Source organism: Carassius auratus, unplaced genomic scaffold (assembly GCF_003368295.1).
Source record: "Carassius auratus strain Wakin unplaced genomic scaffold, ASM336829v1 scaf_tig00215565, whole genome shotgun sequence".
Taxonomy (NCBI): domain Eukaryota; kingdom Metazoa; phylum Chordata; class Actinopteri; order Cypriniformes; family Cyprinidae; genus Carassius; species Carassius auratus.
Genome location: NW_020528142.1, coordinates 961,040 through 985,961, shown reverse-complemented (window position 1 = coordinate 985,961; position 24,922 = coordinate 961,040). Strand labels below are relative to the sequence as shown.

The window sequence follows — 24,922 nt, the reverse complement described above, 5'->3', positions numbered from 1 at the left end:
CACTTTAAATTTGATGAATACACGAATAATCTTCTCTTCAGATTGTATTTTATCTACACTAAATAATGATGACACGATTTTACACCCGACCACTAGCAGACATAATCTTTATGAAAAACCGTAATCTGTTAACCGTTATCTGTTAAAACTGCCAATGTGTTTTCTAGCATGTGATGGGTGAAAGTCCGCTAATGAAACTGAATATGTGTGAAAAAGCCTGCAGGATAAATAATACATTCTCTCTACACACAGCATTCACAGTCAGATATGTTAGACAAGCAATCAGTCTGAATGAACGGTTGCCAAAGTGCACAATGTTAAAGTTTTATTTTTAATTTTATTTTATTTTTTTAACAGAAGATGGCCAGCCGTTTGGACTACAAATACAAGAAAGCACGAGCACCTGACTGAGCACTCCTCCCCGAACGAAGATTACATGGATTTGGGCTATGATTTGCGTTGATTGACAGGCAAATGACCAATCAGCGTTCAAAAACTGGGACAGCGTGTGACGCCATGCTTCGAATTGACCAATCGTCGCAAAGATTCGGAGGCAGCGTTAACAAACTACATAAACCAAGTGTTTGTCCGTCAGCGATACACCTAATCTCAGCACCAGGTCGCTGTCCACTGACACAGAGAGAGGTAAGCGCTCTTCATTATTTGTGTTCACATGTTTGACTTCGGCTTTCAACGAAATATTCGAGTGTATTCGCTTAATTACCTCAAAACGAGACGTATGGATACATGCGCTGCTTTTTTTTAAAAAACTACTTTGCCAACCCTGCTCATATTAGCCGGACCGTGACCAGCATTGCCCATAATTGTTGCTGTGGAGAAAGAAAGACAAAAATAAAGCCAGATGCAAAACAATAGCACTGTAAATGACATACAGTTGCGTTTCATGTCCTTTTTGAGAGGGTTCCTGTCGAAATACATTTCAGTTTTTTTCAGTTCAGAGATTTTTCAGTTACAAAGCTGCAAAGGCAGTAACGTTAGGCTATATTCTGATTATTTATTGTGCTGTAACTTTTGTGAAGGTGATTTGGAAGAACTCCAGATGAACTGTGATTGAGGGAATGCACTAGAGGCTCTATTAGTGCTGATAGAGGTCTGCTAATGCATATCAGAGCTTCATCACAGCTTTCATTATGATTCTGAGCATCTGAGCAGACAGTGCTAGGCAGATTAAACACAGTGAGAAATGAGATACATAATCAGCTTTCTCTTGCCAAGATGTGTAGACAAGCAGGACTAATGGCCAGCACTTCTTGAGACAGGGAAAATTGGTTATGCAGCCATGCAGATCATCACAGATAACCACCTGACTCGTTGACTTGAGGAACAAGTTATGAGACCTCATGCACGATTCATTTTAGAATAGTTAGCATGTCTATTTACGTGTGGTTTTTGGCATAGAGTCACTTTATTTTATGGTTGGAAAGTGTGCTATCTTTTTGGATCATAGAAAAACTGCTTGATACAATCACAGTCAGATTCAGCATAGTGTTTTTACTGTCCCTGGGGAATCTTATATCATAGTCTCTATGGGGTGTTTAGTGGAAAAGATTTACAGATTAAGTAATTGAAGACATGGCACATGTGGTTAGGATGATGAGTATTTGTTTATAAATAGAAAACGGGGAAAGACTGTGTTGTTCAGATTTTATTTGGGGAAAAAAAGTACATATTGCTGAGTAAAGATCCTCATTACTAGGAAAGCTTAGATATGCAGAATGCCCAGTGTTTCTTTTGGTTGTCAATCTTTTTATCCTCTTTAGGCCCCATGTAGAGAGATTAGGATTGTGCCAGTACTTAATGTAGTAACTTTCTCATAGCAATAGCATGACATTGGTTCAGTTTTGCTTTGGTTTTTTGCTTTAAATCCAGTAAAACAGAAATTATGACTATAATATTTGTAAGTACTTTAAAATAGTTAGGGCGATCAAGATAATTGTTTAATGAATAAAATCTCCATTAATGTCATGCTTTTGTAGTTTATGTGAAATTTTTCGTTTTGGGGGAAAATATTTGTATGTATAGGGTCTCAAAACAGTAACATTTGCATTGTTAATATAATTTTTTTTTCTTAAAGTTGCAAATAAAACAAAGATTATTGGAGTGTTTTACAAGAAAATTCTATTTCAGTCTTTGCATTTTGAATATTTCACATTCAATTGAATGTTACCTAGCATTTCTTTGCAATTATTTGCGTAATTTACTAGAAGTTTCCAAGCAACAATTGTTTTTTACCTACAAAATGTACATTAATTTAAACAAAACATAATGTAATATGATCACTTTCTTCAAACAGTGTGCATTTATTGATTTATTTGCCTTCTAAATGTAAACATTTTAATTTCTATAAAGTTTATTCAAGTGAGAAATGAGCTTCAGCTGCATGTGCTGTTAAATGAAAAGCTTTGGTGCTTTTGTTTTAGTGCTGCAGACAATGAGAGACATGGCTGCTGTTCTCTTCTATCTTTTTCATGTTAGGGTTGCAGGGCTATAGGCTCTTTTGATGTTATTTTCTGCTAAAACACTCAATAGCAAAAAAAAAAAAAAAAAAAGGAAAAAAAAAGAAAAAAGAAAAAGAAAAGCCACAGTACTTTCCTATGTCTGATCTATGAGAACATTGCTGGTAATGTCTTAGAGCAAGTTGTAAATAAATGTGCAATTAATCGCCTCAAAATGAAAATCACATATTTCAGAGACTCTCATTAGCTACAAAAATCTGAAATCTTTTGAATGCCTTTTGAACTAGAACATACACAATTACTAAAAAAATAAAATAATAATGTGCTAATGTGCATACATGAAACTGTCACATAAATTTGGAGATGTACAATTTAACTGTTAAAGGTTATTGTTGCACATGTATGTCAGTAACAGAAAAATACTTGCAAGAACAATATTTGTGGTAAAAAATAAAAAATAATAAATAATAACAGCCCCAGGATGTACCCAAGATATAACAAATATTTTATGCTAAAATATTACAAATAAATTGTTCTGCATAGTAAAAAATATATATATTTTTGTATATATATTTTTTTATTATATCATAAAGTTAAATACAAATGTAACTGTCTGAAACCTTTCATTTTAACAAATGGATCTGTAGCTGGGGCGATAGGGACAAGCTCTAACCTGCAGACATGGTTTTTGAGTTCTTTGTTTTACTATCACACAACAATAGCCTGGACATTGTGGTCTATTCATAGATTTATATGGAGGGTAGGATAATGGACGTATCTGTGTCAGTCTTGCATTGAATTAACGGCTATCCGTGGCATGCAATGTGATTTCTGTGGTCACAGTATTGTCCCAATATCATAGAAACAAATTCTTCAGAGAACAAGCTCCAGTGCTTTATAAAAAAAAAAAAGAAAAAAAAAAGTGTTTGCTTCATTTATGCAGCAGTCTGTTTGTTCAGTTCCAGCTGTCGCGTGTGCCCTGATCTCTTTGGATTTGTGCTCAGGCAGAAGTAAACAAAGATAAGCATGTAGGTATTCCTACGTTCATTATGAAAGAAAGGTACTTACCGAGCTATCTAAATTATGCAAATTTTATTCCAGATCTGATTTCAGTGCTATTTGTATGGAAATACACTGTCTGGGAAAGAGATTGCCATGAAGCAATTTTCTCAAGTACTTTACTATTGTGTGTTATGATGTCAGAAATTGTATCTAGAAGAATCTTTTTTGTATTTTTAAAAATGTTTGTAATGTTTTAAATGTTTTTCAGTGTAGGAACAAAAGTTACTCTGGAAGCGTGCGAGTCGACACGACAAGCTTATGTAGGTGGTGTAGAAACAAATGTAGGCTGTACGTCAATACGGTGTATGGGTTACCCAGGTGTAGGATGTTTGATTCTGGCCGGCACTCTTGCCCTCTCCAGCAGAGCCCCTGCCACTTCATCTCAGCCGCCTCTTGAAGTTAAAGTCTTCATCACCAAGGAAACGATTTCATGATTGGCCTATCTCTCCCTCTGTGCGTGCTTTGCTCCGTCTGCATTTCACTCACGCTCTCCCCCGCAGCCCAGCCGAAGGGGTAGGAGGTGTTGAGGGGGTGACATCTCTAACAGAGCCAAACTTCTGCTGATCACGATCTCTGTGGCATTTGGAGGCCTGAGGTGGGAGTCATAGACGAACTCACAAACACCTTTCTCAAAGATCACCAATTATTCGATCTCCTGTCTCTCAGACAACTCATTATTGCTGCCTTCACGTGCTGTTTGAATTATCAATGTTTCCAAGTCAGAAATTGGACATGAACGGCCTCTAAAGTCATATTTATGACTGGGAAACTTGGAGAACTTTGGCAGTCTATAAACTTTAAACTTGGCAGAGTGAAGCACGATTGCTGTAGTGACTGGTATTTTTATTTATTTTTTATCACAACAGCTAAATTGCCTTGTCTTGATCTTAAAGGAAAAGTTCACTCGGAAATTACACTTACCCCATGATTTACTCATCCTCAATCCATCCAAGGTGTTATATAAAAAAATGTCCTGGCTCTTTCAAGCTTTATAATGACGTTGATTTTGAATCCCAAAAAAGTGCATTATTCCATCATAAAAAGTGCCCGACATGGTTCCGGGGGGTTAATAAAGGCCTTCTAAAGTGAAGCGATGCATTTGAAAAATATCCATATAAACCATAATCCAATTTTATAAACTGTAATCTGTAGTATATGCTAACTGTCATATACGTTCACTACAGAATGGCATTATAGCATAGGATGTACTATAGTGTAAGCTCCGAAGAATATTCTAGTCATGTGAGAACCAAGTTTTGTTTACAGTCTCCTCTAGGCTTATATCAAACTTTTATTTATTTTTACAATTCTGGATATTTGTAGGGTACTTTTAATTTGTGACCAGTGTTTTGTTTTGCTCAATCCTCTGCACTTTCTCAGTTTTTTTTATATAGGTTTTTAATTAACTCCGACTGTATTTGTCTAAAAGAAGAAAGTCACCTAGGATAGCCTGAGGGTGAGTAAAACATGGGGTTATTTCCATTTTTGGGTGAACTATTCCTTTAAAAACTTGCAGATTTACACTTACAAATAACCAATATATGCATATTGGATGTTTTATACACAGCATAAATAACATGTATTTGATTCCAGTATCAACAGCAAGCTTCCTATCTATATATAAACTAGAGTGGCTTATGTATGTTTGACCACAGACAGGAAGATGTACAGTAACAACAAAGCATTTGAACTTTAATCACGACTTCAAAAAAATAACCCCTGTCAAAACAAGCCACTTAAAGGGGTACTCCACCCCAAAATGAAAATTTATTTTGCACTATTTCTACATGTATTTATGCTTTGATTTGAAAAAAAAAAAAACTGCATTCTTGTGGCGCGGCTGATACAGAAGAGCAAACGCAGCATACTGTGATACTGAGAGACACAGAGGGGACTGTTGCCAAAGGAATTGTTGAATAAAGTCGTTATTTTAGTTTTATTCATGTACAAAAAGTATTATTGTCACTTCATAACGTTACAGTTGAACCACTGGTGGCAGATGGACTATTCTGACCATACTTTTCATACTTTTCTGGACCTTGACACTGTTATTTACTTGGCAGTCTATGAGACAGTCTCAAGCCTCCCAGTTTTCATCCAAAAATCTTCAATTGTGTTCCGAAGACGAACTAAGCTTTTATGGGTTTGGAACAACATAGAAGTAAGTGATTAATGACATAATTTTCATTTTTGGGTGGAGTATCCCTTTAAGAGAGGCCATTTTGACATTTGTATTTTGGTTTTAATGGAAGCCCTTTAAAAAAGTTTAAATTGGGCTTATTTTTTGTGTCATTTGGAACACAATGCCCTGCTGTGTGTGCATTATGGGCTGTGTGGGTTTGTGCTTGTGTCACATGTATGTGTCATGCTGGACAGTTTAGAGGAGCATGTTAATCATGACGAGCAAAAGAATAAACACCTTCAAGAAGGGTGCGCAGGGGTGAGATGAGGTTCGTGGTTGCTCGTATGTCTGGGAGGGGGTAAGTGAGGGAGTTTAAATGAAGGGATCTTGCTGTTGCCTGGCTACCGGCGGGAGCTGTTCTGTCGCTCTCGTCTCCAGCCACCTCTCCCACACGAGCAGCCTGTACCAGTCAATGAGCATGTTCTCTTCCTCTCTTGCTCTACCCCCATTTCTCCATACACATGCACTCGCGCAGTAGGCAACAGTCGCACACAGACTATTGAAGCGGCTCTTTTTCTTGTAGTCGTTAACGCAGAATCCCATTCAGCTTTGCTTCTGTCAAGGCGAGAGGATAGCAGACATGGAAAGCCTGAGCTGGTTCAACAGATATCACAATGATCCAAAGGTAGGAGCTGTGTGACGGTTTTTCTGGTATAGCTTTATCCTCTCAAATGTTAAGAAGAGAAAGGGGAATGACACAGAGACAGTGATAAGGGGTTGTTTTTACCAGTGTCACCCTAAGCGGCCGCTCTCAAAAGACATGCACTTGCGTTCAAAAACAGCTAGATGCAGCTCAAAAGGAATGGAACGGACTGCAGGTGTCTTGAGACATGTATGTGAAAGTTGAACACGAATGGGCCCAAATGGAGTTTAGGAGCAAGAGAGTGAGGTCTGGTATTATTAGGTCTGATGATTTCACACAATTACAAATCATTTAGTTTTTTTTTTTTTCGATCTTAAAATGTAGCTTATTGTGAGCTGCTATTTAAATATTACAGTCAGATTAATGTTATTTTGCTATGTAATGGTAGTAGTGACAGATCTTTTCTCCCTTATTGTGATATAGATCTGAGTGTAATGAATTATAAAGAGGAAAAAAAAATGTTGGGTGAGGACTTGGTTCTATTAATCGGTTGTTTGTTTGGATTGGAAGGGCTTAATGACTGCAGAAGTCCAGCATACATCACAAGAGGATCCACTTATTTGAACTTAGGGATGTATTCTTTGCTGAATGAATCTCATTATAATGGTCAGAGCTGCCCAAATTAATATTTATTCCTTTACTATAACATCAGTGAAATGATAAAGCTGGCTCAGAGGTATGTATAATTACAATGCAAAGCAGGATAAAAGTATGTGTCAGTGTACACATTCCTCGCTTCATTTTGTTCACTCTTTGCATAAATAGCCTAGTGCACTCAACTGTCATGCACTATGTAACTAGGTAATGAGTTAACAGACCGAGCACAAGAGTCAAAAACAAGGGTTGATTCCTGTGATGGAGTTGAGTCTGACCCTGACACCCACTATTCAGAATCTAGGATTCAACTATTTTGGAGTCCCTAACTTTATTGTCTGTTTTCGCAACCCCACACTTGTGTTTTTTATTTGATTGCTGAGACCAATGGACATGTCACAGATCTTCAGTGGTGTTACTGGCATCTCTTCGTCCAGGTAAAGATGTCTCAGGTGAAGCAGGTTGGCCTGTTGGCCGCTGGATGCCAGCCCTGGAACAAAGACGTGTGTGCTGCCAGCGGGGACCGGTTTGCGTATTGTGCCACACTTGCAATATATGTGTACCAAGTAAGTGCAAACTATTGGATTGTGAACTGTGGTAAATCATAGGTAAACTGTTAATGTTAATGAAGAAAATTGCTCTGTCTTCACCCAAAAATTCTTTCATTTACTTTTTTGTCATTTTCATGCCGTTGCAAACCCATAAGGCTTTTGCTCATTTTCAAAACTCATATTAAACTATATTTAATGCAACCTGAGAGTTTTAATAAGAATAATAAACATTGATCAAGGCGTATACATAGAGCACACCTAATTTGGTATAAGGAAGCTCAAACATGTTTTCTTGACACGCCATGGTCTGGTATTGAGCATATTGAAGTTTTGGTGGAATTAACTTTTAATGGAGGGAAAGAAATCTCTCACGTTTCATTAATAATATTCTTATTTGAATTTCCATTTTTGGGTGAACCTTTTAACAGCCTACAGTTATAGTCTAATTTAAATTTAGATTTTACAATTCAAGATTTATTTATTTATTATTATTTATTAATATTTATTATATTATTATTTTTTTTTATTTTTTTTTGAGTGGCATTAATTGAAGTCTGTTCTTCCAGCTTGATCACAGATATAATGAGTTTAAGCTGCGAGCAATCATGTCTGAACACAAGAAGACAATCACAGCTATATCATGGTGTCCACACAACCCTGAGGTGTTTGCCAGTGCTAGCGCTGATAACCTGCTCATCATCTGGAACGTAGCTGAGCAAAAGGCAGTTACACGGCTTGACAACACCAAAGGTACCGACACACTTACAGAGGTATCCAAAGAAATGCAAACCACCTCACGGCACATAGTCCACCTGACAGAATGAGTCCTCCAAGACATCACTCACAATTACTGTTTCTGATTGTGATTGATTTATGCAATGTCTTGAATTGCCGAAATTGGTGTTTTTCAGGTATCCCAGCTTCTCTAAGCTGGTGCTGGAATGCAGGTGATAGCGTTGCATTCGTATCCCACCGGGGTCCTCTGTATATATGGACCATCTCTGGGCCAGACTCAGGAGTCACTGTGCACAAGGAGGCTCACAGTTTCCTCTCGGATATCTGCTTATTCCGCTGGCATCCAGTGAAGAAGGGAAAAGTGGTATTTGGACACACTGATGGCAGTCTGTCCATCTTTCAACCAGGTAGCATGACTGCTCTTGTTGGTTCATGTTTATTAATGCCAAAAACATGTTGTTCCAAACCTTTATGTGATTCTTTCTTCTGTGGAGCACAAAAAAATAAAGTATTTTGAAGAATGTTAGTAACCAAATAATTTTGTTGTTGACCGTGTGTCTGAATATGCCAACTTCAATACTATATATATTATGTCTGAATTCATAGAGATTCAAAAGTGAGCATCCAGGGGACACTTAACTATTCCCATGAGGCCACAATTTGTGAATGGCTGTGAGGCGACATGGCATAAGTTACATGACATGACAGGACAGCATAGGGGATGTACTGTAGTATTGCATTCATTCTATATTGAACATACTTTTTTGTGGTCACAAAGTTTTAAACCAAATGTTATATCTAATATGCAATTTTAGAGGCAGTCACAGAGGAAGAAAGAATACAGCTTTGTACTAACATGAGGATGATTAAATAGACAGAATTTTCATTTTTGGCTGAACTATCTGTTTATTTCAAAATACTAAAATCTAACCTGACATCAACAAACTGCAATGTGCACAAGACTAACATGCAATAATAATTATTTTTAACTGCATTTTAGGCTCAAAGAATCAGAAGCATGTACTGCGTCCGGAGTCGTTAGAAGGCACAGATGAAGAAGACCCTGTCACAGCTCTAGAGTGGGACCCTCTCAGCACAGACTACCTGCTGGTGGCCAACATGCACAATGGCATCAGACTGCTGGACTCTGAATCTCTATCCTGCATCACAACCTTTAGTTTCCCCAGTGCCGCTGCCTCTGTGCAATGCCTGGCCTGGGTGCCCAGTGCCCCTGGCATGTTTATCACAGGGGGTAAGATAAATACGCACAGAAGGGCCAATGGGAAATGGTAGTTTTTAGTTTAAGAAGCCAGCTTTGATCTGATTTTAGAACTCATTTAATTATTAATTACATTTACATTAACATAAAACACAAGTAATTTGAAATGGAACACTTTATAATATATTTGCACAGTTGCATCTCTAAAAAAGGTTTATTTTATTACATTGAACTTTCAAGATTCTCAAGTTGGTGTGCTGAGAATATGGAACGTATCAAGAGCGACGCCTCTGGATAACTTCAAACTGAAGAAAACCGGCTTCCATGCACTTCATGTTTTAAATTCCCCACCAGCAAAGAAATGTATGTGTTTTCATGTTTACCATTAATCACTTCTGTATACTGTGTTTGAGTACCTCATTACAATAACTATCTTTACATGCACCTTCTTAATGGATTATAATTAATACTTCAATACAAATACGCAAATACACTCATAGTAACCATAATCATAGTAAAATCTGTGGTGAATGCAGATTTTAATCAAAATAAACGGGTACTTAAACATTTATTTTCACTATGACCAAAGAGCACATTCTTGTTCACACAACTTCATGAATGTACTCCATGTTAGAGTTTGAGAAGTTTTCACTCCACTCCGAATCGCCATACTCTGGTATTGGCATTGCTACCACATTTAATCTTCATCACAGCGCCAAATAACTATTCAGTACATCCATAGAAATGTTTTTGCATTTGACTTAAGTAAACATTGGCCAGTAACACACCTACTGTATGTGAGTTTATCAAAATAACCAAAATTCGAATAATCAAATCATCAGAATAATGAAAATTGCATGTAAACGGGAGTAAAAGATGTTTGCTTTTGTCATGTAACCTCCTTAATAGTCTGATTATTGTAAATAAGTTGATTATTAGTGCAAATGTCAGCATAGTCAGTGTTGTCATCTCTCTTTTAGCCTTTAGCACAAATTCCCCTTCCAAGAATCACTACACCTCCTCCACTAGTGAGGCTGTGCCTCCACCTACTCTTTCACAGAACCAGGCCTTCTCCCTCCCACCCGGCCACGCTGTCTGCTGTTTCATGGATGGCGGGGTTGGATTGTATGATATGGGCACCAAAAAGTGGGACTTCCTGCGGGATCTGGTAGGAAAAGTGACATGTTACCTGTGGGTTAACATATATAGAAAAACCTATTATTGGAATGATTATTGCAGTTTTTATATTTAATATCATGAAAGTACCTTACATTTAAACATTTTACATTGTAATTAAACTGTGAATGCATTGATGCAAGCATCTAAAGCTTAAAATTATGTTTTTATATTAGTCATCTTGATGTTGAAGATACCCTTCAGTCCTAGTTCAGCAAATATATGTTATCCCAACAAAAAGCTCTTTTAGTTTCCTTGATTGTTATTAATGACAAAGTTAATGACAACAAAACCTTTTCACCCCATGGTTAATAAGGAATAATTAATCACTGAATTGTCATAAATTAATGCACATCTTAGGTGATAATGCGCCCACAACAAAAAGCAAAATGTGCATTGGGTGTGCATTAATTTTCTGTAATGGACCTGCATTCATTTTCAGTAAGTCATCAGTCTGAGCTCAGTTTTTTTTTGTTTATAGCACTAATATCTCATGTACTGATCTTATTTCGGGACATGTGCAGAACTACTTCCTTGATTTTATTTTAGTTAGTTTCCAAGGCAACATTTCTCATTTTTAACATTTCATGTTTTTCATCTAAGATTTATATTGTATTTCAGCTTTATTTCAGTTAATGAACACAATTTTGCATGACTTTAGTTTTAGCTAACAATAACAACACTGGCTAGAATTCCATCATAATGATTATATAAATGTAATACAAAAATGTAAGGTTTTATGACTTAAAGATGTTCTTTTTGTCACAGGGTCACGTTGAAACTATCTTTGACTGCAAATTCAAGCCAGATGATCCAAACCTTCTGGCTACAGCTTCATTTGATGGGACGATAAAAGTCTGGGATATAAACACATTGACTGCTGTGTACACATCTCCGGGCAATGAGGGAGTGGTTTATTCTCTGTCATGGGCCCCTGGTAAGAATGATACACAATATTAGAACACACATTGTTATCACCGACGTTTCAGACATAATTTTTTTTTTTTGGCTATTCAGTAAACTTATTTCTTCATTTCTGTTTTTCCTTGTAACCTGAAGGAGATTTGAACTGTATAGCAGGAGCCACATCAAGGAATGGCGCCTTCATTTGGGATGTGAAAAAGGGAAAAATGATCACAAGATTTAATGAGGCAAGCACTGAACCATTTTTACTGGATTTTGTCTTATCGAGAATTCTCACAGTTACTAATTATTCAGAATGGATAACTCTTAATTTGATTTTATGAGACTTTATTTAAATGAGATTTAGATTGGGTCTTTATTTTGACTGCAATTGTGTTGCAGCATGGGAAGAATGGTATTTTTTGTGTTGCTTGGAGCCATAAAGATTCCAAAAGAATAGCCACATGCAGTGGAGATGGATTTTGGTGAGTCTGTTTACAATGATTTTGAATAACATTCTCTCAAGTTTCCACTTAGTCCATAAATGCTATGAAGTCATAATATCCTCAATGACATGACATTTTGACTTTTTTTTTTTTTTTCAGCATAATTCGAACCCTTGATGGCAAAGTGTTGCACAAATATAAACATCCAGCAGCAGTGTTTGGCTGTGACTGGAGTCAAAATAACAAGTATGTGTATTAATCAAATGCATACAGAGATTTCAGAACTTTTTACAAATATTATTTTCTCTTGTTATCACAATTATAATACATTGTGTGTCTGTCTCTCTCTCACTCACCCAGAGATATGATTGCCACGGGCTGTGAAGACAAGAATGTTCGAGTCTATTACTTGGCCACCAGTTCAGACCAGCCACTAAAAGTCTTTACAGGTCACACGGCCAAAGTATTCCATGTGCGTTGGTCTCCTCTCAGAGAGGGCATTCTGTGCAGCGGCTCAGATGATGGGTAATAGTTGAATTTAATCTTCATTTGCCTCTCTAATATAGGCTACACTACACACTGGGTCATACTAATGCATGTTTAAAAAAAATTTTTTTTTTTACTTTTATTAAGCAAGGGCATACTGATCAAAAGTGACAGTAAACACTTTTACATTATTTGAAAAATAATTTATTCTTTTGACATTTTCCACAAAAAATATTAAGGTCAACAACTGAGTATAATAGTAATTGTTTTTTAGCAGTAAATCAGCCTATTAGTTACAATGATTTCTGAAGGATCATGTGTCAGTGACGACTGGAGTATGATCTGCTGAAAATTCAGTTTTGACATCACATGAATAAAATACATTAAAAATAGAAAAAATAGAAAACAATTAGTATAACTAAAATATTATACAAAAATAAATATATATAACTAGATTAATTCTTTATCAGTTTTGATTGTTAAATAAAACAGTTTGATTTACAGTTTTTGCTGAAATGTGGAAAAAGTAAATATTTATTAACTTACTGTCTTTAAATTGTAATGCCAATAAAACCTATTATTTCACAATTTCATTTTGGGGTGCAACAAATGGTACCCCATATAATTAATTTATGAAGCCTTAAATTAACTGCCATCATCCTAAATCATCCTATTTTTATCATCCAGCTGTTAGAAACTTGGAATAAATAAATCAATGCTGATTGGGCATTTCCACTGGTAACTGATAATCTGTATGTGATGTTATATTCACAGCAGTGACATTGTTCAAAATAACATAAACCAAAAACTCCTGAGAGCAACTTAAACTTATTTGTGCATGTCGACTAGGACTGTTCGTATCTGGGATTATACCCAAGATGCCTGCATTAACGTGCTGAGTGGCCATACCGCTCCAGTGCGGGGTCTCATGTGGAACACAGAGGTGCCGTACCTTTTGACCTCAGGGAGCTGGGACTACACCATCCGTGTCTGGGACACCAGAGACGGCACCTGTCTAGACACTGTATATGACCATGGAGCTGATGTCTATGGTAGGGTATTAAATGTATATGCTGCAGACACAATTATTATTTCATGCAATGTGGATGAATTTTGCACATAGACTATTTCAAAGTGTGGATTTTTGGAAAATTGGGGGGTCAGTTAGGGGTTAATGGGGGGTGGAGGCACTTGTAGCAATTTTTATACTTTCCGAATATATTATACATGTGTCGAAATTTTACATGCACATTCTTGACCCTAACTGAGAAAATGTCCCAAAATGTAAAAAAAAAAATGTATCAATAGTTTAGCCATGATTTCCAGCAGTTTGAAAATCAAGTCTGGGTTGAAATTGACCCACACACAACATTGTGATAGCTAGACACAGCTGACTGCTTTAAGTTATTTTAATGGAGGCAGGAAAAGCAGACCAGTGAATAGTTAGCAGACCTAAATATGTGACAGGAACACTAACTTTTGTCCAAGGACTGTCTGTTTATGAACACTCATACATTATTTTGTGTCATTCCAAGGTTATAACATATTATTTATACAGCCTTGTCAACCGTATGAATTCCCCAGGTCTGACATGTCACCCCAGCCGTCCGTTCACCATGGCTTCCTGCTCCAGAGACTCTACGGTCAGACTTTGGTCACTTACTCCTCTAATTGCTCCTTTAGTGGTCAACATCCTTACTGACCACAGCTGGGATGACATCATTGGCAACACAGGTTAAAAACATGCACATATTATATGCCGTCTGTATGGGTTAGTTTTGTAAAGACATTAAAACACATTCATTTCTTGAGTGTAGATCGTGCTATGGTCCCTGGAGCTCCTCCTCTCCTCTGTGGAAAAATTTCCAAAGATATCAAACAGGAGCTGGATAAACTCTCTAGTGACATGCACATGAAGAAGCTCCGATGGTTCTCTGAGTGTTTCTCAGTAAGTGAATTTCAACACAGAACTATTATGGACCTTTGTTAGGAGTCTAAATATTTATTTGTTCTGTCTTTTTAGCCGCCAGGTGGGAGTCATAACCTTTGGGATCTGGTTGCTGTAATTAATGGACAGGATGATAGTCTTCTTCCACAGAACTATGGAGAAGGCATCATGCACATGAAACATCTGGTCCGCTTCAAAACTGTGAGTGGATGAATAGTGATGTAATGTTCTAATAGTGTCACAACTGAAATGTAAAATTAAGTCCTGCAAGCTTCTGATGAATATTATGTTGCCAATACTTCTATCCACCTTATTCCTAAATGTGGAAGTAAGCATACGTATGGGTGAAAACGGTAAACCAGTTGGCATTACAAACCACTGTGTTCATAATTAAGACAATACACTAAAAGAATATGGTAAGACACCAATTTGCAGTATCAAGCAGCAAAATGAGCGGGTTTGTACAGCTGAAAATAGCTGGATGAGACCATAATGGGCCACGGACAGTTTTACGTGAAGAATAAGGTGGACGGTATTTTAAATTAAGTTTTTGTCAGTTTAACTGTATGTGTCTTTTCTGTAGTCTGAAGCACAAGAGCTGACTATAGTAAAGATGTCCAAGTTTGGGGGTGGTATTGGAGCACCTAGTAAAGAAGAAAGGCTCAAGAATGCAGCAGAAATCCATATCAGACTGGGTCAAATCCAGAGATACTGTGAGCTTATGGTGGAACTGGGAGAGGTAAAGATTTAAAAGCCGTTACATGTTTTTATTATTATTATTATTATTATTATTGTTATTCATTACATCTATATGCTGCTAAGTCATCTATTTAATAACATATCAATATTTGTTGATGAGTCAGGATTTAATTATGGATTAATTATGTTGAATGTGTTATTTCAGCTTAATTTTTACTATACTGGCTAGATGAAAATGTCTTTACTGTCATTTTATGCAATTTAGTGCAAATAAAAGCATTGTCATTTCTTAAAAAAAAAAAAAAAAAAAAAAAAAAAACTTTTTCCTGGCCCCATTTTCTCATATATGAGAATGAATGGTTCAACATACATGGCCTTTTTTATGATTTGGGATATGAATGATGTTTTATGTGTTTAGTGGGAGAAGGCTCTTTCTGTGGCCCCTGGTGTCTCCATGAAATACTGGAAAAAGCTCATGCAAAGGTATCTCATATACTCATTTGTATAGTTAAATCAGTTTTTGTGAGTGAGATACCATTCATTTATTCCTTATTGCAGGAGAGCAGACCAGCTTATGCAAGAAGGCAATGATGATGTCATCCCGTACTGCATCGCCACTGGTGAGGTGAAAAAGTTGGTGAATTTCTTCACCTCTAGAGGTCAGCTGAAAGAAGCTGTGCTGGTGGCCCAGGTACAGGGCACGGTTCTCTTTTTACCCATTTTACAGTTTAAGACTGTATTGAGTGTCCCGTGTTGAGTTTCATGACAATTGAGGCTATGCTATTTATCAGAACATGCTTTGTTTCATCAGGGTGCTTGTGAAGGTAATATCCATGGTCCTCAGATCACATCAATAAACCATGCTGCAAACTCAGACAATGACAACATAGAAAAATACTGCGGGTACGTTAGACTTAATTGAAGCCACAATCAAGTATTTCACCTCTTATTTTCTTACCCACTCTCTCCCTTTTTTCCAGGATGTTGCACAGAGTGTGTAAAGAGCTGGCGGAGTGGTATTTCCAAGATGGCCGTGCTGTGTTGGCAGCTTGCTGTCATCTAGCTGTAGACAACGCAGAAGTAAGCTCATAATACTGAAAGATACTTTTGACCACCTGTAGAAATCTTACAATAATTAAAAATCATACAACCTATAATTATATCAAAGACAATTAAAGACAATTAAACAACAAAAAAAATATTAAAAAGCCTACTCAGACAATTTAGATGATTTTAAAGACACTTCCATTGCATTACAAAGGTTAGGGTCCATAATGATGTAAAATAAATTTACTAAATGTTCTCTATTTTAATGTTCCTGCAATGGAAATGCAGCCATTGCTCCAGTCTCCAGTGTCACATGACCCTTCAGCAATCATTCTAATTGCTGATTTGCTGCTCAAGAAACATTCCTTATTATTATCAGTGTTGAAAGCAGTTGTGTTGTTGTTCAGAATAACTGCATTTATTTGAAATAGGGCTGTCAAAATGGCTGAAAAACTCATTTTGAATTTTGCAATTAAATATTATCAAAATTCGAATTATATTCAAATTTTAAAATGCATAATTTCAGTTAGGGTGAAGAAAAGCTTTTGGCTTCTCTTCTGGGGCCACAAGAGGGCGCATCGAGAAAAATTTTACTAATGCACTGGAATACATGACTGTGAAAAAAGTGCATAAGATTAAAAAATAATTTTCATAAACCAATTATTATTAAGTTGCTTAAAGAACTATAAACAAAACAGCATCATGTATGCATGCAAAGTTTAATGCAAAGGGCGGAAAGCCAATCACAGAGTACATTTTTCATTTAAACATGAGAGGCAGTGGGATGGGGAAAACCCAACATAAAGTCTGCCTCAAGATATGTTTTTAAAAAGTCACCTTAATTTTACATGACTTTCTAAAAATGCGGCTCTGTTCTGAGAGACGCGAGTGCAATGGTGATAGATCTTCTCCACATTGATGTTCTCTTTTTCCGCAATATTTTGAATGAACATCGCAGCAGCGCTGCATCTAGTTGCTTCAACTGGATAGGCTAACTAAAAAATCTATAATGCAATGACACTTATATTTTCATCGCATCTCGTGCGCCACTAATAAATGGCAAAGTATAATTTGACCGTCCGCATTATGTAATTTTCCTCATCAAGAGGGCTCGCGAAAAGCCGCGCATTCGTCCGTGCCATCTCAAAAGTGCATTCATGAGGGGAATGATGACAGAAGTGGTACTGCTCGTCAAGCTCGCCAGCCTTTTGAAAGCTGTGCAGACGAGGCTGCGTGTGAGACGGAACGGAGTATGTGGAATTAAAGCAGCCTCCGTAACGCACACCTAAAATTTGAATGTGGATTTTTATTTTTAATTCGACGAATATTCGAAATTCAAATTATTATTTTTTTTGACAGCCCTAATTTCGTATTATGAAAGTAAAAATTGTTGTTACCTTTGATCACTTTAAAGCCTACTGGCTAAATAAACTGAAATAAAAATAGAACTTACCCCAAACTTTTGAACAGTAAATTAAAGAAATGTTTCAGGTAGATGACAGATTTTTTGAAATTTACCCTTAAACTGACATATATCTGTTTCTGTTGTTATGAAACAGGAACCTTTTTTGACTGACTATGTTATATTAGTGTTTAGGTTAGGATAAAATAATGTTTTTATCTCCTTGTGTTAGCTGGCTATGGCATCTCTGATCAGAGGTAATGAGCTGGAGCTGGCAGTGTGTGTGGGCACAGTCCTGGGAGAATCGGCCAGTAAAGCCACCCACTACGTTCTGGAGCTCTTGGCGAGGAAGTACATGACCACTGCCACCTGGTAAGAATAATACTGATCCATGAGATTAGTGCACTTTTTCTTAAAGTCAAGTCTGAAAAAGGCAACCAGGTTTTTAAAACATTAAAAGACCAAAAATGTCACAGTAAATCATATTCCCTCACCGAAATAGTTTGCACACTTTCCTCTAAATGCAACCCATGTCTTATCATCAGTCATGTACAGAAGTGTTGACATGATTCTGATAGTCATCCCTACTGCAGACCTGTTACATTTTTTCATTTCCATTTCTCTCTAGCTTCCCATCTGTGGCATACAGGTATTTTCTCTGCCCCCTTGTGTCACTCAGTTTAGATTTTTTTACATGTACATTAGGTCTGCTTAAAGGCTTATTAATAATAAGTTGCAATGCCCCATAAGGTTTTCACTCAACTTGAAACTACACATTTTTAATACAACTAATTGTTGACATACTTCATATATAGGTAGCACTTTAAAACAAAATAGCTCTCTGTCATCATTTATTAACAAGCATGCTGTTCCTAACCGCTCTGACTTTTTTCTTTTATGGAACGCAAAAAGCATATGAGCGTATTTTGTTTACATTTTTCAATTTAAAATAAAAGTGTGAGAGGACAGGGACTTTTGGGCTTCATAAGAGAGGCATAATGAAATATATAATGTATTTGATGATAAGCAGTGAATAAAATCTTAAATAGCTCTTCACAGTTATCATACACTACCATTTTAAAGTTTAGGGTTGATGGAATTTATTTATTACGTCTCTATGCTGGCCAAGTTTGTATTTATTTGATTAAAACATTAAATAAATAAAAAAATAATCAAAAACAAAATACTATTATGATTTAAATAACGAATATGTATATATTTATATATTATTGTATTTATTTATTTGTTTATTTGTTTATTTATTTTTTTGTCATGGCAAAGCTGAATTTTCAGAAGTCTACATTGTCATATAATCCTTCCAAGATCATTCATCCAACATTTCTTATCAAGTAACATTTTTTGTAACATCTTCTGATTGGTACATTAACATCCTTGACAATAAATAAATAAATATAAACTTTCTGCCCCTTAACAATAGGTAGTGATTATATTCACTTCAGCATATGTGTAGTGTATACAGTATATTCTAGTGTATGTATTCATTTATATGATGCTTCTTGAAAGCCCTCATTTAGTTTATTATATTCAGTTAGTTTGTAACATAGTACATTAAAATATTCAAAAACTTTGTATTCCACAGAATGAATGGGATGCCACTTTTTCCCTGTGCTTAAATCATGTTGCATTGGGTCTTCTACTCTCTAGGGATCTTGCAGCCAGATTGCTCCAGATGATCCCTGATAACGAGATCTTGTTAGCCAAACTGTGTGCCTTCTACCCTGGCAGCTCAGCTGAAATCAATGACCTACACGAAAAGGTAGCTACTTCATTCATACTCCTCAATGATTGTGAAAAATCAAACAAGAATCCATAGTGTTGATCATTTGAAGTGAAAATGTTAAATATTCTGCAAAGGTAGACATTTATTTAACTATATTATTTTAAAATTATTATTTTTTTCAGTGTGGTTTACCGAGTTTAGAGGAATGTAAAGAACTTGCTGAAAGTGCACATGCTGAGGCCGAAATCTTCCCAGCAGTAAAGTATTACCTCCTGAGCCCAGAACCAGAAAAAGCTCTTCCCATTGGGATCACATATATCAAAGGTGAATGTCTTAGCGTCAGAGAAAAAGTATCTGTGTCTAACTTATTCAACTTCATATTTCATCACAGTGCTATGTGCATTTCCAGAACATGTTAATTTTACAGACTATGCATACTGAGTGTAGAATACTGCATATTTATATTTTGTTAAACTCTATTTTAAAGGTTGAGTGAAATATCAAATGTAGAAAAATTAGACATTACTTAAAAAAGCAATGCAATAAAGGCAATTTAGTATGAAAAAAAAAAAATAAACAGCAAAAAATGACAATGTTACTATTTAAGCGAAATGTTTGATTATATTTAGTTTAGTGTAACATATGAAGCAGGATATAGTTTAGTGTTGAGGCTCATGTAACCATCAGAGTGATTAGTTTTCTCTTCAGTGAAGTTTCTTCCATTTGACGTGTGAGTATATACAACTTGTTTTGGTCTATATAAGTAAATATACTACTTTTCAGTTACACAAACATAAACACAATTAGACTAAGGAAGTTCTCTTAACTATTATGTCATGTTAGTCATCCTAACTTAAAGGGGGGGGTGAAATGCTCGTTTTCACTCAATATCCTGTTAATCTTGAGTAACTATAGAGTAGTACTGCATCCTTCATAAATCCAAAAAGTCTTTAGTTTTATTATATTCATAAGAGAAAGATAGTCTGTACCGATTTTTCCCGGAAAAACACGACCGGCTGGAGGCGTGACGTGTGGGCGGAGCTAAAGAATCACAAGCGCGAATAGGCTTTTGTGTTGAGAGCATGTGGAAGCTGTGACATTACCGTGAGGGAAAACCCATCATCCAAAACAAACCATGACTTACAGTCAGATTCAACCGTTTATTTATGATCCAGAATCAGATCCAGAGGCTGAAACTGAACGAAAGCAGCAGCAACGACTCGCTCCGAGCGGGGCTCGAACCCGGGTCGCCGATGGGAGGGGACACACTAACAAGGAGGCAGAGATATTTGAAGCAGTTTTACTCACCGCCTGTGGTTCCAGCACACAATCGTGACCCTTTTTCCTTGGGATTGCATCATCCTTAAGAAATAAACCATACGCAAATTCGTCTTCAAACTGGGCCTTGTGAACAAGCATCTTCGAAATGCAGGGAACAAACACAAACACAACTCCGTTGATGCTCTGTAAAAATAAACTCAATCCACTGGTCCTTTAATGCTGTTTTTTTTTTTTTTTTTTTTTTGGTAATCTGTGCAGGGTTGTCTTGCCCTGGCAACCAAAAACACACTCCTTTTGTGACTTTTCGCGACGCTCTCGCTCTGATCAGTAAATGTCTGTGCTGCTCAGCCTCGCTATACAGGAGCGCGCGCTCTTCCGGCAGAAGTGCCCTAGGACCCATATAAGGAAATTCCGCTCCATCTAACGTCACACAGAACCATACTCGAAAAAAACTTTCCGAAACTTGTGACAAACCGGAAGGAGTATTTTGGGAACAAAAATACTCCTTCAAACGTACAACTTAATTTTTGAAACTTTTTCCATGTTTAGCATGGGAATCCACCTCTTTAACAGTGTAAAAAACTCAGTATGCATGAAATAGCATTTCACCCCCCCTTTAATCTTAGACTCATAAGTAAAAAAAAAAAAAAATAGAAAACTTATTTAAAGTTTAATTAAGTTGATGCAACATTTTTCCACAAGTTGAATATAGTTAAAAAGACCTAAAGTTGGTTGCCTCAAGGTTGGCAGGTTGCCTTTTTACAGTGTAGACCTTCTACAGTACATACAACTATAAACAATTCATTATGACAACACAAGATTGTGTTATCCGAAGGCACAACTGATGCCTTGATGAAAAGGTCTTAATCCAGCCAACAGTAGATTATTGACTCTTTCCCCTCAATAGAGCAGCTGAGCTCTCCTGACTGGACAGTGGACTCTGTGTACCACATCCTAGACCTGCTGAGCTACATCAGAACAGACCGTCTTATTCTTCCAAAGTGTAGTGAGTAAGTCAGTGACCCTCCCTCAAAAACACCTGTTGATGATGTCATTCATAGCAGCTTTGTTTCTATGGTCATCTCACTATCTCTCTCTCTATCTTATCTTTGGCTAGAGAACGCAATGAGTTGCTTATTCTCCGTGGGTATATTGGTGCACTATTAGCCATTGGGAGACAGTATTCAAGTATAGTGCCAGCACTGTATGAATACACAAGGTACGTTAACTGTTGGATGTTTATTACGTTTCTCAATTAATGGTGTAAATACACTATTAATGTCGTTCTATCTATCTTTCTCCCTCAGTCAGCTGCTGAAGAGGAGAGAGGTGGCTGTGCCATTGCAGATAGAGCAGCTGTCTGTAGAGTTGGAGGCATGGAGAGCCTGCACATATTCCCTCAAGTCTGTACCAAAATACATTACTGCAATTCATAATTCATAACGGCTTTGTTTCAAAGTCAGTATTTTAAAGCGTTGTATGCTATTCCGAACAGTATGCAAAATCATGCTGCATTAAAAGGTTAGTTCACCCAAAAATGAAAATTAGCCCATAAATTACTTAGTCAATTCTGGTGTAGCTTCTGGTGTAGAACAAAGTCCTCCTTAAGCGATTTGTTCTGTTTTTGTAAGAAAAATAACTATATATAAAATGTTATAATCAATTTAATCTAGCTTTTGCTCACTGTTGTACACATGACGTTTGAGGTCGGCTTTGTGCATATAACACTCAGAAGTGACGAACGTGGAAGTGCAGCGGCGAGATCAAAAACAAAACAATGGTCCTGAAAAGAAGTACAAAACATTGGTTTTTATGAGACTCATATGTCATCATCCCGGAGCTGCTTCCATGTACAATTGTCGGCGCAAGCTAATTACAAGTGATTATTACATTTTGAATATGGATAGTTTTCTTACAAAGACACACTGATTTGCTACAGGAGGCCTTGGTTCACCCCCCAGAGCCATGTGGGACACTTTGTATTATGGATGGGCGCTTTTTATTTAAACTCTTTTGGACTGATGCACTGCAACACCTGCGGAGTGCCATTAAACCGCTTGAAAGATCAAAGACTATTTTTAATATAACTGAGGGTAATTTTTGGGCAAATTTTCATTTTTGGGTGAACTAACCTTTTAACAGTTACCTTATTTTAGATAATTTCCAAGTATGCACTGCCCGTAACACTTCTTCCATGTTGAAGATCCTTTGCCTAATTTGGTGATCTCAAATATGGCCATCTTAAATTGCTTGTAAATTTCTTATCCTATTTTATCATGATATACTGGATTGAGTATTTTGTCTCTCTACACATACACAGAGTTGCAGATAATGCATTGTACAATCCACCATCGGAGGCCCAGAAAAGGGAGTACAGTCAGCTTTTGAGTCGGATGAGTGAGGAGCCTATCAAGGGCCTAGAGGGTCCAGACTATGTCACTGGCTCCAACCTGCCCAGCCACTCTGATGTCCAGATTTCCTGCTTCACTGGCCTCAGGATACAGGTGGGTTTCTTGTGGAAAGTTTTGTATTAGCACTATACAAATATCACTGAACTTAAATATGCTTTTTCTTCCCTGGCAGGGTCCAGCATTCTTCCTGGAAGATGGCAAATCAGCCATTTCACTAAATGATGCCCTGATGTGGGCGAAAGTTAACCCTTTCTCTCCGTTGGGGACAGGTATACGCCTCAACCCCTTCTGAGCACAAATACAACAAATGTGAGCGGTATTCTTGCTGGTCTGGCTCTGGAAAGGCAACAAGGCATCCAATTTATTAGTTTTTTTTTCCAGAAAACTTGATGTATGTCATAAAACAAAAGTCAAATTGTGTTCAAATCAACATTATTTGAAGCTTTGCCGTTCCATGCTGTGCTTATTTCATTCAAGATTGCAGCTTATATGCAAACAATCAGCAAAAGCAAGAGTGGTGCTGTAGGGAACATGCAGTACATTAGAACAGCACAAATGCGATGATATTTCTTTTATACAACAGTTCAGTAAATAAGAAATCAATATAAAGTAATGCAAGTTCTTTTGTTTCAAAAGAAGGTCAATGCATTTTGACAAGCAACAAGAGACTGATGCACTAACATAGGCAAGAAGGATATGAACAGTAAATATCTTCTCTTCACACACAAGAACATGTTAATTTGATACAGGCCAACCAAATTAGAGCACCACAACTTGCTGTTTTGTAAAGAGAGATTTATGTTGGATACAGTAATGAATGTTACATATGAAGCAGGAGATTTAATGCCTTTCTTCCTTACCTTAAAACATAAGCGGGTTCAGGGATTCGGGTTTAGATGTCACGTTCAGGTCTTAGGGTTGAGATCTGTAGCCCAAAGATTGTAATTCTAGGTGGTACTGTCACTGATATTATGGAGTACGAGCATTTCCATCAAGCAGCCTGAATGTTTAGAATATCTAGACATCTTTTAATTCAAGACTTAAAGGGTATTAATCTGTACATTTTTGTTTGTGCATTTCATATGAGAGACGTTAGTTTTGCTGCTTTGACATTTGAAATAGTTTGCTATGTCTGTTGTCTGTTTTATATGAACTGAAAATATGTACTGACTAGTGAATATACACCTTATTTTAGTAGAACCAAATAATAAAAAAATTCAAGCTCATATTGTAACAATCACTATTTAATGTTACTTCATTTCATTCAGGAACTATTATCAATGGGTATACAGAGTAGGTATGTTGCCAGATGTGTAATATTTATAATCATAATGTATGGCAACACTATTTACAAAGAGCTAATAGGACATTACGTATTGCTGTTATATTCAAAATATGTCTAGATGAACTTAGGCAATACGTTTGAGAAATTCAACTGCACATATAAAGTGAGGAAAGCAAGACATTTGTTTGGAGTGCATTTTTGAAGTTAGGAAATAAAAGACAGTGCCATTTGTATTGGTAAAATCAGTTGCAATGGTTGTCATACATAGCTGAGTATAATATAATATATATAAGTTTGGAGGAATTGTTTTCTGAAATTTTGGTTTTATGTTAGAAAATACAGATACAAAGACTATTTTCATCAAATCACACTGTGAAATGTATTTATCTGTATATAGTTAATATAGAATTTAGAATGTCTGAACTCTTAAGCTCTAATGGGTGTACATAGCATATTCACATGATAATTGTTAATACGCAAAGAGGACAGTTACATGTCATATATTGATCCTGAAGTAGAGTCAGACATTGGATTAAGCCAGGACCGGTCCAAATTCTGCATGCTTCAAGTGTCTCATCTGTTTATTATGACTGATCCTAAACATGCAGGGCAAGATAGAAGAACAGGCAAGACT

General features: G+C 36.6%; 1 protein-coding gene across 3 annotated transcripts; it reads left to right on the top strand.

The window, feature by feature from the left end:
- The first annotated feature begins 422 nt into the window (after positions 1–422).
- wdr17 (WD repeat domain 17) lies at positions 423–23,339 on the top strand. Of its 3 annotated transcripts, none has more exons than XM_026260583.1 (30): positions 423–645; positions 7,396–7,524; positions 8,076–8,259; positions 8,421–8,651; positions 9,245–9,496; positions 9,704–9,826; positions 10,444–10,631; positions 11,408–11,576; positions 11,699–11,790; positions 11,945–12,027; positions 12,148–12,234; positions 12,349–12,513; positions 13,324–13,526; positions 14,059–14,208; positions 14,292–14,422; positions 14,498–14,623; positions 15,006–15,161; positions 15,540–15,604; positions 15,680–15,812; positions 15,933–16,024; positions 16,102–16,201; positions 17,803–17,942; positions 18,199–18,219; positions 19,236–19,347; positions 19,494–19,635; positions 21,500–21,602; positions 21,710–21,811; positions 21,900–21,995; positions 22,913–23,096; positions 23,176–23,339. In XM_026260583.1, the coding sequence occupies exons 1-30, from the start codon at positions 475–477 to the stop codon at positions 23,293–23,295; spliced, it is 4,050 nt and encodes a 1,349-aa protein (XP_026116368.1). In that variant the 5' UTR covers positions 423–474; the 3' UTR covers positions 23,296–23,339. The 3 variants fall into 3 exon arrangements, with proteins under 3 accessions (XP_026116368.1, XP_026116369.1, XP_026116371.1); XM_026260586.1 differs by lacking the exon at positions 423–645 and adding an exon at positions 5,854–6,346; XM_026260584.1 differs by lacking the exon at positions 18,199–18,219 and having other exon boundaries at positions 424–645.
- The last annotated feature ends 1,583 nt before the right edge of the window (positions 23,340–24,922 follow it).